Source organism: Terrapene carolina, unplaced genomic scaffold (genome assembly GCF_002925995.2).
Source record: "Terrapene carolina triunguis isolate 2854851 unplaced genomic scaffold, T_m_triunguis-2.0 Scaffold62, whole genome shotgun sequence".
NCBI classification, from domain to species: domain Eukaryota; kingdom Metazoa; phylum Chordata; order Testudines; family Emydidae; genus Terrapene; species Terrapene triunguis.
The window spans coordinates 31,738,400-31,758,529 of record NW_020664413.1 but is presented as its reverse complement, the minus strand read 5'-3'; the positions used below and the strand labels follow the sequence as shown (position 1 = coordinate 31,758,529).

The following is a 20,130-nucleotide window of genomic DNA, read 5'->3' as shown; positions in this document are numbered from 1 at the left end:
TTTTTTTTTTTTTTTTTTTTTTTTTTTTTTTTTTTTTTTTTGGACTTGCTGGCTAGTAAGTCTACTGTTGTGAAAAGTGATACTTTTATGTTAATATCACTTTTCACAGCCTCCTAGCTAGCTACTAAGTCTGCTGTGAAAAGTGATATTAACAAACATACAAATACACCTCTACCCCTATATAACGCGACCCAATATAATTCGGATATAACGCGGTAAAGCAGTGCTCCGGGGGGGGGGGCGGGGCTGCGCACTTCGGCGGATCAAAGCAAGTTCAATATAATGCGGTTTCACCTATAACACGGTAAGATTTTTTGGCTCCCAAGGACAGCGTTATATCGGGGTAGAGGTGTATCACTTTTCACAGCAGACTTATTCAGCCCCGGAACGAATTAAGCCCTGGATGGGGAGGTGGGTAGGAAGGCAGCGGGACCACAGGTGATAGGGGAATGGATGGGGGCCAGAGCCTGCCGCTGCGCAGCCTGGGGACAGAGCCCGAAAGCCTGCACCCAGGGGCCTGGGACAGGGCCCGGAGAAGCACCCCAGGGGCCAGAGATGGAGCCTGAAGCCCTGTGGCAGGAGCCTGCTGCCCACCACTCCAGGGCTGAATCCCAACCCCACCAACCCCAGGAAGGTAGGGAACTCAGGAGCGGCGCCAGGGGTTTTGGCGCCCTAGGCAGGTGTCCTTCCGCGCTCCCGGTCATCGTCAGCAATTCTGCGGCGGGGGGGTCCTTCCGCGCTCCCGGTCTTCGGGGCACTTTGGCGGCGGGTCCCGGAGTGAGTGAAGGACCCACTGCAGAATTGCCGCCAAAGACCTGGAGTGCAGAAGGACCCCCCGCCGCCGAATTGCCGCCCCCCCCCAAATCCTGGTGCCCTAGGCAACCGCCTAGGTCGCCTAAATGGAAGTGCCGGCCCTGAACTCACTGGCTGTCTGCTTCTCTAATTTTTGTGTCTCCAGAGGGGGCAAGGCTCAACCCCTGCTGATGGTCCCGGGAGAGGGTTGCTGCTTTGTCCCCTCTCCCAATCACTACCCAGGATGATGTGGCTGTGAGAAAAGGCCCTGGTGGCCGCATTTGAGAAATACTTGGGGGGGTTGAGGTCAACATTGCAAGATTGGAGGTTGGCCTTGACAGTGTCTTTGAAGGTTTTCTTGGTCTGCTCCCAAACGAGTTCCAGTCTGCAATTCTCTGTAAAAGGCGGCCTTCGGTATTCTACTGTCAGACATACTGACCACATGACAGAATCATCTCAGCTGCACTCTCACTATAAAAGCTTCAATGCCTGTGATGTTACAGCACTGAAGGACCTCGGTGTTTGGAATCAAATCATGCCATTGAATTCCTTTTATCTGCTGTAGATGTTGTAGGTGGAATTGATCCAAACATTTTATGTGATGTTGCTAAGTAGTCTACGTATCGCAACCACAGAGGAGTTTGGTGATGATGATGGCACAATAAACATCAGTTTTTGTTTGGAGACTCACCCAGCGTTCATTCCAGAGATGATGCTGAAGTCTTCCGAAGGCATTGGTGGCTGAACCAATACACTCGGTAACGTTGTCATCAATCTTATGAAACGACACTGCCTACGTAGCAAAATTTGTCAACGAGCTTGTGTGGAACATCATTGATGGACACAACTGGCATAGTTGCAGTACTTTTACTTTGAGGCTGGACCATGACTTCTGGCTTCTTTAGGCTGATTCTTAAGCCAAAAAGTTTGCTGCATGCACAAAGCAGTTGAATAATAATAGGACTGAACCTTTTGAGTCTCTACAGGTGAGGGCTTTGGAGACAGAGGAAAAGGTGCCATAGCAATCTACTGGGTTCAGTCAGATTGGAAAGATATGAGTAATTTCACAAAGTTTCCCTTCATCTCATCAGCTTCTTGGAGGTGAGAGGAATATTTGGTAAGGTGTATGAGATATCACAAAGAAGTCCAACTGAATGGATTTGGATGTGTTTATCTTGTCCATGGACAAATGCTGGCTTGGCATCAGGCTCTGCCCAAAGCCTCACTGAGAGGAAACAGGAATTGCTTATACCAGGTTAAACTAGTGATTAGTTCCAATATCCATCAACTACAGTGTCCTGTTCCCATCAGTCTCCAGTACCAGATGCTTTAGAGGAAGATTCAAGAAATTCTGTTTAAGAACAATTATGGGTTAACTCGTCCATATGTAAGTATTTCCTTAATCCCAAGCAGTTAGTCTTTCGTATTGGCCCATCAATATAAGGGTTTATACTCCTTATGCTTTTTTTACTCTAGCTAATGGAACTGTGGATGTTATCTCTATCTATATAAAGATCCAATTTGTCCTTGAATCCTACTGAACTGTAGCTCAGTTTCCAGAGACGGATGTATGAGTTTTTTGTGGCTGCAAATCTTGCAAGTCAGACAAGAACAGGAAATAGATGGTGAGTCAGAATTTTATGTTTCACAACACTGCTTAGCTGTGAGAAGTTGGAGTTCTTGAAAGAGGATTAACTCCACTGGAGGCTTACCTAGGAAGAAAGCTAAGTTCCCTCTTCCAAAATAAACAAAAAGGTGTAATCTGTAAATACTATATGAATTATAAGAAGAATTTAATAACAACACTGTGGGGGGGAAACTGCCATCAAGTTTGCTAATGTAGAACTAAGAAATTCACAATTTTTCTTTCAGAGAATTTAACATAAAATGTAGTTGCAGTTTACGTGATTTCCCTGTATTTGTAACTTTGATTACATGGCTTTTCTAATACTTAAAACTTGTGACAATATGAAATAATACATATTTATAATGAGAGCTATCTTTCCTGCTTTCTTTAGGAAACTAATACATTGTGGCTTGAAAACTGCTGATTTTCACTCAGAAATGCTCACCCTCTTTAAAAAACTTTATTTTTTGCTTAGAAAATGGGCCTGCTGCAACTCCAGACCTCACCTTATCTCCTGATCTCTGGCCTTGACTCTTGCCTCCTGACTCTAGCCTGGTACTACCTCTGATCTCCAGTCTCTGACTCCAGCCTGACTCTAATCCTGATTCCTGCCTCCTGATTCCAGCCTGGTACTACTTCTGATCTCTGGTCTTTGACCCTGGCCTAACTTTGACCCCAAAACTTGCTTATTGAACTCAGCTCTAGTAATTCCTCCGACTCCTGCTTACTGACTACCATCCCTGATGTGTGGACTCCAGCCTGGCTGTGGCTGATAGGTCAGACTGCCTACACCCCAGTCCCTTCCATTATGTCTGCACACCCACCCCCAAGTGCAAGTGAATATGCAAACCAGAAAGGCTACTAGTCAATCATTATGCAGGTCTGATTACCAATAGAGGGAAGTTCACAAACAGCAATTTAGGATACACTAGTAGGGTGAATGATGCCCTGGTATTCTGGAGATCTGGCGTCTTCAAATTTGGACAATCTGGGACTTTATTCCCTACCAATAATATGGATATGAAAGGGGTGTCTAGTGACCACCATTATTTTGGGAGAGCCAGTTTATCTATAACATACTGCCCTGGTTCATGAAACCCTCCCCTGATATGGGAGCACCAGGCAGAAGAAGGTTAAATTAAACACACAGCAGTTGATGGATGGTGGTAGAATGTAGATTTGTTCAACTGAAGGCAAGATGGTGCTGCCTACAAAGCCGTTTGGATGCCAGCGTGTATAATGCCATTAATGTTATTCTGCAAAACATATGTGAGGATGGGGGGAAATGTCAGGAATGGGTTGATGTCTGTGCTGGTGTAGAGGCCTGTATATGCAGCCAGAAAGTGCACCTCTGAAAACTGATGCTGGAGCGAGGAGAGCAAAGGAACTAAGGATTGGTTTGTGCCCGCATCCTTGATTGGGAGTGGGAAATGTGATTATGATAAGAACATAAGAAAGGCCGTACCGGGTCAGACCAAAGGTCCATCTAGCCCAGTATCCTGTCTACCGACAGTGGCCAATGCCAGATGCCCCAGAGGGAGTGAACTTAACAGGCAATGATCAAGTGATCTCTCTCCTGCCATCCATCTCCACCCTCTGACAGACAGAGGCTAGGGACACCATTCCTTACCCGTCCTGGCTAATAGCCATTAATGGACTTAATCACCATGAATTTATCCAGTTCTCTTTTAAACTCTGTTATAGTCCTAGCCTTCACAACCTCCTCAGGTAAGGAGTTCCACAACTTGACTGTGCGCTGCGTGAAGAAGAACTTCCTTTTATTTGTTTTAAACCTGCTGCCAATTAATTTCATTTGATGACCCCTAGTTCTTGTATTATGGGAATAAGTAAATAACTTTTCCTTATCCACTTTCTCTAATAGAACATGTGTGCACAATACTAGTGCACTGTGTCAATTTACCTGTGAGAGAATCAAATTTATGTATTGTTAATCTGAAACTTTATTAAAAGCGTGGGTTTGAAGTTCCCGTCTCTGTAGCACTCATACATCAAGGGATTGGACAGCAAAATAGAAGTAAAACACACAAATCACAGTTTGGGATTCAAAAGAAATATGCAATGCAATGGTCATATATTGGTACAGTTAGCTGTGTGCATAGAGCAATGATTAAATGCGGTAACATTCAGTTATTATGAGGATGGAAAAATGTAGGGCAGGTGTCAAGATTATGTTGTAAGACAGAATGGCCAGCACAGCATGCTATGTAGTACACCATTCTGCATAACCTGACGTCACTGGGAGTGTTGTGTGTGCAAGGAATGCACGATGACACCTTCTTTATAAAGGCGAAGGAACTATAGAGAACTAAAATCAAGACAGTGTGTTTTAGAAGAGAAAGAGCGTTTGAGAGTCAAGAACCTTTGATTCCTACTGCCAGCTCTGCTACTGATTTCCTGTTTGTCCTTGGACAATTTGCCTCATCTCTTTACCCTATTTCTTTGTCTGTACAATGAGAATAAAAATAGCTACTTACCTAATTTGTAGGGGCATTGTAAGGGTTAGTCAATGTTTGTACAGTACTTTGAACACGTAAAGCACTCTAAATGCTAGTATATATTTTGCATGCCTATGAAACTAAAATAGTGATTAGATCAAACTGAATTTATTTTAGGAAATTATGGGCCTGATCAGAGCTGTTCCAGCAACAGAATCCAAAATGAGGATTCATAGGTGCTGGAGCTAGGCGTGCAGGGGGTGCTGCTGCACCCTCTGCTATGAAATGGTTTCCATCATATACAGCAGGGGTTGGCAACCTTTCAGAAGTGGTGTGCCGAGTCTTCATTTTTCACTCTGAGTTAAGGTTTCGCGTGCCAGTAATATATTTTAACGTTTTTAGAATGTCTCTTTCTATAAGTCTATAATATATAACTAAACTATTGTTGTATGTAAAGTAAATAAAGTTTTTAAAATGTTTAAGAAGCTTCATTTAAAATTAAAATAAAATGCAGAGCCCCCCAGACCGGTGGCCAGGACCCGGGCAGTGTGAGTGCCACTAAAAATCAGCTCGCATGCTGCCTTCGGCACACGTGCCATAGGTTGCTTACCCCTGATATACAGGGTTCACAGTTTGGTTCAATGGCTCTCAGAATTCCCACTATACAAATTATTCCTGCACCCCAGCAAGGATTAAAAACTCACACAAAAGTTATGGAAGGCTTTGAAAGATGAGGAAGAAATGAAGACATTATTTCTTTGTGGAACATGATTTCAAGGACTAATTATTGAAATGATCTTTAGTTCTACAAAAGGAGTCAGAAAACTGCAAATAATTAAAGCTGCTGCCTTAATTAAAGCATTTAAATGCCTCTTCAGTTGCTTATGAATAAGCATTCAAAATGATAAGTAAGAAACACTGGCATTCAATTTTCTTGAAGTGGGATGCTGGAAATTTAAGAAGAAATGGATATGTTTAGCAGCTGTGCGAAGTTAGCAGTTGTACCAAGTTATGGGAGAATATACTGCGTGTGAGAGTGATGTGGTTAAAAGAGTATTTAAAGAGTCTAGTCAGTTGATGTGAGAATTAAGACAAATGGAGGTCACCAGCTTGATCAGTGATGCTGCTTGTATCCTTTGTAAGAATTCTATTCTAGATTCTGTAAGGACCTTTAAATAAATACTAAGACTAAGAATTTTGCCTAATAAAGGTATCAAATAGGACTGCAGGTTTTGACCCTTAGAGTGCACAATTATAGATATAAATCTTATTAATGGGCTTGTAATAGCTTTAAAACCATAATTCATGTAGAGAATTTAATCTGGAAAGTATATGGTAGGTCAAGACATTTTAAGTATCCATTCATTTGGAGTTGAGAGGTGGTGATAAAGAAGCTGATCCTTGGCAATTATTTAACATCATTTCAGTAAGAGTTTGTAATCATCTCTTCTTTTTTAATATATTAAGGCTCTCGGTAAAATATTATCCTGCTACTCACAAGGAAAATTAACTTCTTCATGAACATATATGGATATTTTCTGAGCTTACTGCTAGCTCCGTGGGTTTTTATTTTGGTTTGGTTTGGTTTTTGTACTTGTATGTTTCTGCCTGTGGATTGTCATTTGCTTTTATTTAGCTTCACAGCTTCCTTCTGCAGGCAAAAACAGTGTCAACAGTCAATCTGACATATGTGTTCTACAGTAAGTAAGTTACTTAGCAGAAGAACCACGCATTGTCATTGTAAAATATACCATAAAAGTCAATGCAAAGCAACATTTCACAGGGAGTCAAAATGTGGCCTTAACAGAGAGAGAAAATAGAGGCAAAGTTGAAACTGCAGTACAGTAAATCATCAGGATTGAATGGCATTCACCTCAGAGTTCAGAAAGAAACAACAGGATGAAGCAGCAGAGATACACTCTAATAGCCCAATGCTGAACCCATTGAAGACAACAGCAAAAATCCCATCGACTGCAGTGGGAGTAGGATTAAGTCCAAGGAGCACCCAAAGAGTGGAAAGCTGCTTATACAGTGGTAACCTTCAAAAACAGAGCCGAAGGAGTACCTAGGATTTACACACAGATAAGCCTGCCCAGAAGTTGACTGCCTTTATCAGACAGTGTTTCACGTGTCCTGCACATTACAAGTGTTTTGTATAATCTTTCTGGAAGGAAACCCATAGATTTTTTTTTTTGCTTCTCATGTATGAACCTGAATTTCTCATATTCCTTAACTTTGCCCTTACATGACCCAGGGCTTTCAGTATTGCTTTCTGCTGATTCACACTGATGTTTTTTGTTTTACCCAAAAAGCCCCAAACATCTTTTGTGCTTGGTTTTTAAACAAATGTTTAAATAGTCAATTCATACATCAATAACTAGTTTGCAAATTAAACTGTGTGCCCCTAGCAGAAGCAGCCAAGTTTTCAATTGCAACAGGCTGTAATGAAGTATTAGAGAGGCCAACTCCCTTCCAAAATCATTACAAATTGTGTTTTTCAGCAGCAAATAAACAAATTGTTGTTCATTTTACTACATCTGCTCTGGCTTGGCTGGCAATTCAAACTCAAATCTCTTGCCTTTCTTGTAAAAATATCTGTCGTAGAACTACCGGATTAGATGAAAAGCCCAGCAGCAGTCTGTCCCCTCAGCGCTGATAACCTCCTCTGCACTCCCCACTCAATACAGACACACGTTCCAGCTCCTCTCCCAGGAAATTATGCAGAGGATGTTAACTAGGCCCATTCCCTACCATCTGCTTGGCAGCTTGTTTCTATTGCTCTTTCAGCCTCATCTTCTCCTCTGTCTCTGAGGTGACTTGGTTCTGTTTGCTCCACTCCCATTATGCCTCTGAAGCTATCCTCCTCTCTGACTGGGAGTTCAATGGTTCTGTGACTAACGTCACTCAGCTCATTCCTGTTCTCCCCAGTCACCCTTGTCTGGCAGACAAGAAAGTTGACAGATAACCCAGGGCTTCTGGGCAGTAGGATTTTCCCAGGCACCTGTCTGGGCATGGTGAAGGGGAGGGTGGAGACCACACAGTTGAGCACTATTCAGAAGCCCATTTATGTAGTGTCATGTGCATGGCCCATCTGGGAGAAGGGTGATATAGTGATAGTCACTGCTATCGAAGGAGATCAGACTAGGGGAGAAGGACCAATCTTTGAACATTCACTGGATTTCTAAAATTCAGTTTACTAGATTTATGAAATCGTTCTCCAGTTTTATTTCTAGCTCTATATATGTGTGTGTTGCTTTCTTCTGGCTACACGAAGAAATAAGCATAGGTGACGATAATCTTTTAAGTCTTATATCCAGCTTCTAATTCTTGGTAAGAACATTGAAAAGCTTGTAAAGAGTGAAACTGGCTGGTTCAGGGGACTGGTCATGGGATATGGAGCCTTTCACCTCTCAGTTATTGGTTGAAATCTAGCTGTGGTGAGCAATGATTTAAAGTGGCTATTTGACTCTTTGGTGGGCTAGGTACAGGGCTTATTTGAAATCATATGGGAGTCTGTAACCATTAAAACAGGCATCTTCACACCCTACACAAGTTCAGGAAACCTATGCCTTCTTTAAAAACTGTTGAGTGCCCCTGGAAATGGTTTGGGGAAGGGTTCTCCTGCCTTCATAGTGTCTGCAGCTACATAGGTCCATCTCTGTTTATGTGAAATGAATTCTCCTCCGTCTAGTTCCTAGCTTTTTATCCCTGGAGGCAGTTCATCCAGAAGAAGGTTGAAGGATGCTGTCAGGGCAATGATGGAAAGCTTTCCCTGGTGCTGCCTCTGCTTTGCCTGATCTGGGAATTACTAGAACACTACATTCTTCAGGGCTTCTCACTACACTAAGTTTCTGGAATAGAGGAAACGCTCAGCTAGCAACAATTTCTATTTTGCTTCTCAATCCACACAGGTGTTATTAACTCTCTCCTCTCTCTACCTTATTTCTAAAGTTCCCAACTCAGATGACAATCCTAGGGCTCTTACGTTGGAAGATTATTTGAATGGAAAGTTTCAGTACAAAACATTTTTTCCATACTGGATTTCAAGTAAGTGAAGATAATTTTTGTGGCTACATATAATTTTTAATATGTATTTTCTGGCTGGTTTACAAAGACTGAGGCCTGGTCTATACTAGAAAATAAGGTTGGTTTAACTACATCAGTGAGGGGTGTGAAAAATCCATACCCCTGCATGGTATAGTTAAGATGATCTAAGTGCCCATATAGGCAACTCTAGGTTGATGTAACAATTCTTCTGTCGGCCTAGCTACCACCTCTCAGGGAGGTGGATTACCTGTACCAACAGGAGAAGTGCTACAGTATCGCAGCAGTGCCGTTAGAGCATTTTACATATAGACGAGCCTTCAGAAACACATTTTCTCTGTGATGACTGTTGCTCTGAGTGAATGCTCACTGCTAAATTAAAGGTACAAAATCACAGCTGAAGCTCATCTTTCTATGACAGAAACCTCAAGTATTTAACCCAATAGCAGAAAGAGGATTCTTATAATAGTTTCTGTTTTCTTAATCTTTTATCAATTTACAGGCCATTGTTTTATTGAACTTGTTTCCATTAGATGCACTGAACATTCATCTCTTAAAGAGTCTGTTTTCTTTTATCTTTGGTTTCACTGAGCTTTTATACTTTCAATAGATAATGACTGATAATCTTTTACTTTCGGGCCCAACACTGCCACCCTTAGTTACGTTGAGCACTCTTGTCTGCTCTCTTATGGTAGAAAATCCTATACCCTTGAAACCTGCAGAGTCCCTTTGAATGAGGCCTTTTGTTCAGGTTTTACATAGGAGTTAAGTATTTGGCTCTAAGTGAGTTATTTAAAATAAATATACGAAGTTAAGTATTAAGCACCTGAGTTCAGTAGCACATGTGTAATTAAGCCAGAATTTGGCCCATATGATCCTTCTTTAAACCATATTGTGCAGTGCTAGTATTATCTACAAAATCTGTATACAATGGAGAATAGTCGGGTGAAATTCAAAGCCAGAATTTTGAATCTTCTTCCATTAGTGAGTTTAAATTAGATATCCTGTGTTATGGACCCTAAAATGGGTCAAATCCTGGCAAGTTTGGACAGTCATAATTCAGAGCAGAAATTGGCTTCATAGCTATAAAGTAACTGCCATATCACTGGCTGTGCAGTGTAATTTCAGCACGTATCTGAATGTCCAAAGGCCAGATCTTTGCGTAATTCGGTGCTGTTATGGAATTACAAAATAAGGCAAAATTTATTTTTATACTGATTTCAAAAGACATTTGTTCTTGAATTGCTCAACTGCCAAAGAGGGACTATACTCTGAACACTTGTATTTCACAATATCTTTTGACCAACAGATCATGAATATCTTCATCAGACAGCAGAAGATAACGTTATTCTCTATGATGTTGAAACTGAGGACTCAACTACCATCTTGACTAATGACACACTTGTATGTATCATTTCCATTTAAAAAATAAATAGAAGGTTGTTGTTTTAAAAACTTCCATGTAAATACAAATGGATTTAAATATTCAGATATTTAGTATGTGCTGGAATCTAATCAACTTCTCGATCTTTCAGAGAAACGTTAACGCCTCAAACTATGCATTATCTTCTGATAAACAATTTATAGTTCTGGAAAGCGATTACACAAAGGTAATTCCTTTTTTTTTTATTACTTGGCTGAAAATTCTTCCTTTTAACATCTGATATTTTATAGGTTGTGGTAACATATTACTCAACATGAGATCAAGAAGCATTAACAGTAGGTTAGAGAGGTGAATTAAATTCAACTACCGTATAGCATGGGGTGGTGTGTAGGCCCAAGGGGAGCACTGAGAGGCATTATACCTCAGAGATGATAATATTTTTTTCTGGCTTACTCATTTTTTGCAGCTTTGGAGATACTCTTATACAGCATCATACTACATTTATGATCTTCAGTACAGGTAAAGCCTGATACCTGTTTCTCACATAACTATAGCCAAATACTCTAGATATGTGCTTGCTAGCATTTCCATTAGAAAGTTCTCTTCTGATATTAGTATTGCACTGTTCTGTTGTTGCTTCAGTCTCTCAAGTTGCCTGCTGTTTGCTTGATTAGCTGGTGCAAAATTCAGATATTACCCTGAAAAAAATGTACGGTGGGAAAATCCCCCTATCTTTTTACCACTAGGCATCTTGGGTCTATCTGATCTGTGATTGCCTGAATCTCTGACTACTCAGAATTTTCTAGTCCCTCCTTCTGTCCTTTATCCATCTTCTTTATTTGATTTTTCCTTCCATTCTGACTGCTCTCTTACATTGCTGGGAAGGTGCTGGCAGGGGGTTGCTGCAGCTTGGGTGCTGAGGAAAGCCATTGCACATGGCACTGCAGCTGCTCTCCTGAAGTACACAGGCACTGCTAATGCCTCCTGCTGATGCTTTGCTGGCTCCTCATAGGTGATGCCACATGATAGGTCCATGGAACTTCCATGTGATCACATGATTCACACATCACTAGAGCCGATTCTAATAGTAATGCACACTGTACAGTATAACAGGTGACTTAGTTGCCTGTGCCATACTTGGACACAGGTTAAAACTGGCATTTCAGGCTGTCGGACCAAGGGCTGCCTGACATGCGCACACAAAGTATGCTAGCATATGCAAGCCCTCGTGCGTGAGTCACATTATTTTATGCCTAACTGCTTGGTTTGCACAGCAAATGCAAGCTTTCTGACACCAATTTTGCATTGTTCACAAAACAAAAGCTGTTAAAATATTGTACTTTTGTGCTTTTTCTTTAATCTGCCTTTTATATGTATGTACAATATTATGATCTGTTTATAGTGCAGGCAAGAGCCATTTCAACTTCTTTCCTTTTTTTTTTTTTCCCCCCAGTAATTTTGTAACAGAAAATCCACTTCCACATAGAATTCAGTATATATCCTGGTCACCCGTTGGACACAAATTGGTCAGTAAAAATAATGAAGTGCTAGAATAACGTTACTTTTTGATGGAATAGAATTAATTTATTTGGTTATGTGGGTTTGTTTAAGCCCTATTTTCACAGGCCTTTAAATTGTGTTTATCAACCATACTTAATGAAGATAACAGTTTAGCTAGTCAATGTGGAAGGGGGAACACCATTATAGAACAACTTTTTCTAGCCTAAAGCTTATGTTTTAACTGCTCGTAAACAGTAAATAATACTTAACTTGCTATTGTCCCGTTATTTCTTTCATCAAGAACTTTGAACACAGTTCACAGTTAAGACATTTTCTTAGTAAAACACTGACAAGCAGTTGCACTCTCACTGACCTCCAAATCTGACAGTGGAAGAAAAGAGGTCAAACAGGCTACATGCTCCACCTGAGAATTTTGAGTGCTGTTTTGTGGTCATTTAAAATGCAGTGCAATTGACATTTTATTTTTATGTTATTAAATCAAATATTTGTAGTATCAGGAGACACAATTTTCTAAGAAATTCCTCATATTTTGGTTTGATGCAGCAGTCCTGGCACACCCTAAACTCCCATTGATTTTACCAACCGTTTGAGATGAACAAGGGCTGTAGGATCAGGCTCCTTTTCTGTAACAGAAATGGACAAACGGGTTCAGGTAAAATAAGAACCTTTGTTCAAATCTCAAACTGAATCTGAACTGAGCCTTTTCTGAATTTCCAGTAAAGTTTGATCACCTTTTAAAATTTATATTATAGACTCATGTTTTATGCTACACTTGCTTGTCCCAGCTAGGACCAGAAATGGAAATGTCTGAAATCTCACAAGAAAGCCTGTTCACCTGAGTTTTCTAGCACCGTTGAAAAGATACAAGAGTTTCAGAAAGTTTGAATGAGTTTCAAAGAGGACTGCAAGCTTTTAGGTGCTTATCCAAACCAAACTCATCTATGACTAATATTTCAGGATTTTTTTTTATTCAGTGTACTTTCCAGTACAGCTAATGGGAGTAAGATACCTGCATCAACAGTTTAAATATAGCACTTTTTTCATATTGACAAAAATTCACTGGAGTTACTGTGGATTTACACTGGTGTAACTGAGAGCAGAATTTGGCCTTCAAATTGTAATGTACTTCCATTAGATCAAATCCAAACCTAGTCCCAAGGGAGGTACTAAGTTCTTGGGAAAATTTGCAAAGGCTTCGATTGTAATTTTACTTGACCAAGGATATCAGGATTTGGCCTGCTATACTTTATTATCATTTCTAATGTATACACAATAACATTGACTGTACAAAATTTGGTCAGACCTTTTTCTATAATTTTACATATTCCTAACAAATAAATTCTCATCTTTAGGCATATGTGTATCAGAATAATATCTATTTGAAACAATATCCTGAAGATCGATCTATTAAAATAACTAGTAATGGAAAAGAGAATGTAATATTTAATGGAATTCCTGACTGGGTCTATGAAGGTAAGTTAATATTGAAAACTGCATTAAACAAGGCAGGGTTTGGTCAGAACTTAGATGGGAAAACACCAAGCAACATCTAAGTGCAGCAAGAAATGGTGTAGGTGATTTAGTATTTTGCAATCTTCTTTCTAAGTCCATAGTGAGCCTGTTTACGTACATGATGTGCCTATCACCTTGGTAACTAAGCACTGTCCATGAGCCACCCAATGAGGTCCCCAGTTTCAAATGAGATGTGAAATCAAGAGCCTGTGATCATCCAAGATACCATGTCACATTTCATAAGAGTAGAGATGTTAACCACAGTGTCCTGGCAAAATTTCAACTCAGGAAACTACATTCTCTGCAGTTAAATTTTGCTTATAGCTTCAGTTAGATAAGTTACTTCTCACTTTCCCTCCTAAAATCTCTGGTGTTGTGCAAGTTGGTGCTGCATTTAGAGCTCAGAGTTTGCTACATTTCGGTTGTGAGTTTCTGCCAGGTTAGGACATCTGTAATTTTCACTGGGAATCACCAGTGGACTTTCTTCATTAGGTGCTCTCCAGCAGGAGCTGTGCCTGCAGAAGCCACCCTAGACCGAATTTAGCCCTTTGTAAATATTCCTTTCATCCACTGTTGTCTGATTTCATCCTGTAGTGCCCTTTTGGGATAGCAGTGTTTAGCTGGGTTCAACTATCCACTCCTTCTCAGTGCAAGGAAGCGTGGGCCTTATTTTTGTGGCTCCATGCCAACCCTTTTATTCCTCATTTTTCACAATTCCTCCTCCTCCTAACACAAAAAAATATCCCTACTAGATAGACTCATCTTCCCTTCCTTAGAGCCATCCTCCTGTGAATAACAAGAACCCAATATCCTTTGGAGCACTGGTTCCTCTTTGAACCAATCAAGAGGCTAGTACAGCAGAGTATGTGCAAAAGTTTTCCATTGAAAAACAACACCTCCACTTCATGTCTTGTGGTGACTTAAAACCACAATCAAGATTCAGACTCAATCCAGCAGGAAGTAGCTTGATTTGCTACCAGAAAGCAATTGGGCTGGCCTATTAATAAATATATTTGCCTGCGCTAATCTTTTGTAAAACAGTACCTCTCTTGAGCCTGGCGCAATTACATGGACCCAAAGATTGGTGGTACTTTTGAGATTATCTTTCAGCTTCTTGTTTCACGACATGCCAACGACGTTCTGATGTCTCACCATATCAGCACATCCTGCCCTGTGTTGTTCCTTACATGCAAACAAGTCTAGGCAAAAAATGGGTTTCACCGCTTGTAACTAGAGAAGTGCACTAGTAAGGTTGAACAGAAGAGCATACTGATATTGCAAAATCCTATCAATATATAGGAGGGAGTTTCAGAGGTGTGGGAAGGTGTCTTGTTTTATGGGTCCCTGCAATTTGTAAGAGATCCTACATTTTGGGAAATGATAACTAATAATTGCCTCCTTTTTATTCTGTTGCAATAGAGCAAGGGGGCACCTAAAATTGAAGAGTAGTACGTTTAGAATCGGTGAAAGGACATGTATTTTTACACATCATATAATCTATCTATGGATTTCACTGCTCCAGTAGGTCATGGAAATGCATACTGTAGCTTTATTTTATAAAGGAGTGGGGAAAACGTTATAACATTTAATATCTGTAGTTGTACAAGTGGTGATAATGATACTAGTAACCAGACTTATTGCTTCAGGGCATAAATCATTTACCTGTCCAGATCAAGAAGGAATAGCCTATCTTCCTCCCCCCTCAACCCCATGCATAGCATTGCACAAAAGTCCAGGTTCATTATTAGTTTCTGCCTTCTTCTGGCTAATCCCAGTACCTGACCAGATAAACCAGTGGTCTGGTGCAGAATGAAAATCTTTTTTTGGTGTTTAGGAACAGAATGAATCTGCTTATAAAAATCAACAATGAACCAATTTGTTAAGGTATTTTTCTGATAGGAAACATGAGCTTTTAATGTACTGCACATAATTTATTTTTCCTCAGAGCAGTGCTGTGAATAAAGGGAGGATATTTTCCCATCAGTTTCCACCTGATTCCCATGCTCACTACCCCTTCCTTCTCTCTTGATCACACCCATAATTCTTTGCCTCCTTCAGACATGGTGACTGCCTTTATGCTGTTTTCAATGGTTGGGACAGCCTCACAATTACTATTCACTACATCCAATCCTTCATTTTCTTCAAAGTCCACTTCTAAAAGCAGTTCATGAAGCAGTCCCGCTATAATGAACATTATTGTGCACTAGATGATGTTAACCCTTCTTTATGTAGATACAGATCTGAACCATAGCACTGGATCGGAATACCCTCACTATTGGGAGTTTAAACATTGTGGCTTGGGCACATTTTTATAATGTATAAACAAAATTCTGGATTGAAACTCGGGGGGAGGGATAGCTCAGTGGTTTGAGCATTGGCCTGCTAAGCCAAGGGTTGTGAGTTCAATCCTTAGGGCCACTTAGGAATCTGGGGCAAAATCAGTACTTGGTCCTGCTAGTGAAGGCAGGGGGCTGGACTCAATGACCTTTCAGGGTCCCTTCCAGTTCTATGAGATAGGTATATCTCCATATATTAAATTTTGGCGGAAATTGGATCCGGATCTGAACTTTGCAGATAAGACTCATGTACTTATTTAATGGCAATGAAACTCAGTGGGAGTTTTGACTTCAATGCGAGCAGGATTTGGCTCTTTGGCTTCAATCCAGCAAGACACTTAACCATATATATAACCTTAAGCATATGAATAGCTGACTTAAATGGGTCTATTTGCATTGTAACTTTTTTAACTTTTATGTTGAAATGTTCCCAATGAATATTAAGTTGTTAAAGATAAGGGAATAAAACATAATTTAGTTTTCAGGTTCGAGCCTCTAGGTTGGTTACAAAAAAATGTATTTAGTAGATGACCACTAAGCAACAGTTTGAATGATAAAACTAAATGTTATTCAAAAGAAAAAAATATTAATTACTCAAACAGGTGTGCAATTATAACTTGCACAATACTGCAATTATACTTACACTCAATAATGTATTAATGAGTGATCATCAGTCCACTGAAAGCAGAGTGAAGTACAGCCTTATAATCCTGGAATCTAACGGTATCCATCTGATGTTAATTGGAACTTTCCCCAGTAGTAACAAAACTACTCTTATAATACTAATTGACATTAAACCTACCCATTACCACCTTCACATTTCTGCCAACTCCTTATTGGTTCTTTACATTACACGTGATTTAAATTAATATCTGCACCAATGTCTTTCCCCTACTATCAACATAGATAGTATTTTAATAAAACATTCACAATTCTTAAAAACACTCAGTAAAGTCCATGCCAAAGCCAGTTATAACTGAAACATAGCCACAAGATAGCCTTGGGTCATGTCCTCACTAACTTCAATTTTCCCATTTTACTATCTCCAACTTACCTCTAACTTTTCTCACACTAGTCATCTCAATTTTCCCTACTCCTCTATACTTAGGCTAACTTAAACCAAAACCAAATTTCTACTTAACATAGACTACAGCATGCATAAGTTATTCATGTTCTTAAGTGCTTTGCAGCGTCAAGATCTTTCTTATATAGCACAGTTCTCTTGTTGAGGAGTGATGAGTACATTGATGGCAAGATATAATTTTAGGTGCTATTTCTTTGTTAGGTCATGTTGCTTTGTTAGGTCATAAATCATGAGCTGTAACTGACGTGTAAATTTTTTTTTAGAGGAAATGCTTGCTGTGAAATATGCTCTGTGGTGGTCTCCAAATGGAAAGTTTATAGCATATGTAGAATTTAATGATACTGACATACCAGTTATTGAATATTCATATTATGGTGAGGACCAATATCCTAGAAAAGTAACTATTCCATATCCAAAGGTATGTTGCTTATTTTAAATGGGTGCCATTTAATTCCCCTTAGTTTGTAAATGAGTTGTGATGATTTTTAAATAGAGACACCCAAAATGTGCATGAAAATTGTTTGTACTGCTGTGGAGCAGTGTTTAATCCTGCTCTATCTTAGAATTAATTTAAGAAAGTAAACTTGAGCCCCAACCCTGCAAAGACATAAACATGTGTATAACTTTACACACATGGGAGTAGTCCCAATGAAATAAATGGAACTACTCATGGAAGTACAGTTAAGCACGTGCGTAAAGGTTAGGAGGATCTGGGACCTACTTTGCTTTCCTACCTGAAGTACCTATTGTGTTGCTTAACAACGTCTTTATCATAACATACTGTATTGAAAAAAAAAGCCTACATTACACTGAGAAATAAGAGGATGTGAGATCTCAAATTTATTTAAATCCTTTAGCGACCTGGTCCAAAGCCCACTGACTTCAGGTCAGTCAGGTCCTCACTGACTTAAATGGGCTTTGGTTCAGGCCTTATATCCGTAGTTCCAAATATAAGGCCAAGTTGATTGTTCTGTACTGGAGATCTCCTATGACCCTAATTGGAGTCTTCTGCACAAAACTGGGGCAGTATACGTTCCAGAGATCTACATTGTACACAGGAGAGAAGAACTTCCACCTAATTTCATGTTTTCTACCCCCAAGCTGGCTGGATGGACATTGCATTAGATAATTTGTTTTCTTCTTGATGCATGAACTAATGCTAAGTGGAATAACAAACTGCCACAGTGAGTTACTCCAGATTTACACTAGTTTAAGTAAGATCAAAATCTGCCCCATTATGTTCAGTAATATCAATATTTCAAAATACTTTAAATTCTTTAAAAAACTGATTGCTTTCTTGCAAGAAAAGATGTTAATTTTTTAAAATGGTAACTAATCCTCCAGAGCTTGAATTGAATAACCTGGTAATACATTTCCTTTGAAGGCTGGGGCTAAAAATCCTACGGTTAGAGTGTTTATTGTAGACACTACTAACCCTGAAGGTTTAGGTCCTAAAGAAGTACCTGTTCCTGCAGTGATAGCATCAAGGTAGTGTGTTCTCAAATTCATCTTCTTTTCCTTTTCTTTCTGTTTAGTGTTAAATGATGGGACCTCTTATTTTCTTTTCTGGAGGTTCTGTTCTGTATGCTGCAGCTTCATATTTATGGATCTGGAGCTAATCTGAAGTTTTAGATACTGCCTTTACTGGTTCATACATTATGCAGTTCACAATCCTTGTTCACATAGGGCCGAATCCAGCACCATTGAAGTCAATGGGAGATTTTCCATTGTCTTCAGTAGAGCAAGATTGGGGCCATAATGGATGCAATAGCAATAGTCCATTTGTATACGATAATAACCAGCTTTCATTCTTTGTTTTTAGTGATCACTATTTCACTTGGCTCACTTGGGTAACAGATAATCGAATCGGCGTGCAATGGCTAAAGCGAATCCAGAATTTTTCTGTCTTAGCTGTATGTGACTTCCAAGAAAACTCCAATTCCTGGTACTGTCCAGAGGTACTGCACATTGAAATATATGCTTAACATTGCTGTGAAAACAAATTTACAGTTGAAGTTACAGAACTTTGAATATAGATTCATAGATTTCTGAGGCCATAAGGATCCATTAGATCATCTAGCCCAGTGGCTCTCAACCTTTCCAGACTATTGTACCCCTTTCAGGAGTCTCATTTGTCTTGCACACCCCCAAGTTTCACCTCACTTAAAAACTACTTGCTTACAAAATCAGACATAAAGATACAAAAGTGTGTCAGCACACTATTACTGAAAAAATTGCTTACTTTCTCATTTTTACCATATAATTATAAAATAAATTGATTGGAATATCAATATTGTACTTACATTTCAGTGTATAGTGTATATAGCGCAGTATAAACAAGTCGCTCTCTGTATGAAATTTTAGTTTGTACTGACTTTACTAGTGCTTTTTATGTAGCCTGTTGTAAGGCAAATATCTAGATGAGTTGATTACCTCTGGAAGATGTCTGCGTACCCCCAGGGGTAAATGTACCCCTGGTTGAGAACCACTGATCTAGCCTGACCTCCTGTATAACACAGGCCATGGAGCTTCCCCCAGTTACCCCTGTATTGAGCCCTATAATATGTGATTGACTAAAGCATATCTTCCAGAAAGGTATTCATCATGATCTGAAAACATCAAGAGATGAAGAATCCTCCACTTTCCTTGGTTGTTTGTTCCTTTAGTTCAGTGGTTTTCAACCTGTGGTCTGCGGATCCCTGGGGGTCCACAGATTATATCTCAGATTTCCAAAGGGGACCACACCTCCATTCAAAAATTTTTAGGGTTTCACAAATGAAAAAAAGTTGAAAAACTAAATACAGTAACTCCTCATTTAACGTCGTCCCAGTTAATGTTGTTTCATTGCTGATCAATTAGAGAACATGCTTGTTTAAAGTTGCGCAATGCTCCCATATAACATTGTTTGGCAGCCGCCTGCTTTGTCCACTGCTTGCAGGAAGAGCAGCCCGTTGGAGCTAGCTGGTGGGGGCTTGGAACCTGGGTGGGCCAGCAGCCCCCCATCAGGTCCCCTAAGTTCCCTGTGCGGCAGCTGCCCAGCAGGCTATCAATTGCCGGGCAGTTCAGCTGTCCCTCCCCCCCCCCCATTGTCCTGTGCTGCTCCTGCCCTCTGCCTTGGAGCTGCTCCTGGGAGCCTCCTGCTTGCTGTGCAGGGGGAGGAGGAGAAGAGGGGTGCTAATGTCAGGGTGTCCCACCCCGCCCTCCCCGCTCCTTTACCCCATCTCCACTAAGCAGTGGGGAGACACAACAGGGCTCAGGAAGGAGGGAGCGTGCTGGCAGCAGCTGCTGTCTCAACTTGCTGATCTAATTAAAAAGGCAATGTACTTAGAGTGGGGTCAGCGTGCTTAAAGGGGCAATGCGAGTCTCTCTCTCTC

The 20,130-nt window shown here is 40.2% G+C and overlaps 1 protein-coding gene across 1 annotated transcript in view; it reads left to right on the top strand.

Moving 5' to 3' along the window:
• FAP (fibroblast activation protein alpha) overlaps positions 1 to 20,130 on the top strand; it is a 55,774-nt gene that overhangs the window by 5,648 nt on the left and 29,996 nt on the right. The window contains exons 3-11 of the mRNA XM_024203883.3: positions 8,827 to 8,922; positions 10,229 to 10,323; positions 10,455 to 10,529; positions 10,770 to 10,822; positions 11,757 to 11,829; positions 13,177 to 13,297; positions 17,020 to 17,174; positions 18,141 to 18,244; positions 18,579 to 18,714. Coding sequence (XP_024059651.2) covers positions 8,827 to 8,922; positions 10,229 to 10,323; positions 10,455 to 10,529; positions 10,770 to 10,822; positions 11,757 to 11,829; positions 13,177 to 13,297; positions 17,020 to 17,174; positions 18,141 to 18,244; positions 18,579 to 18,714 — 908 coding nt within the window. The remainder of the gene's footprint in view (positions 1 to 8,826; positions 8,923 to 10,228; positions 10,324 to 10,454; positions 10,530 to 10,769; positions 10,823 to 11,756; positions 11,830 to 13,176; positions 13,298 to 17,019; positions 17,175 to 18,140; positions 18,245 to 18,578; positions 18,715 to 20,130) is intronic.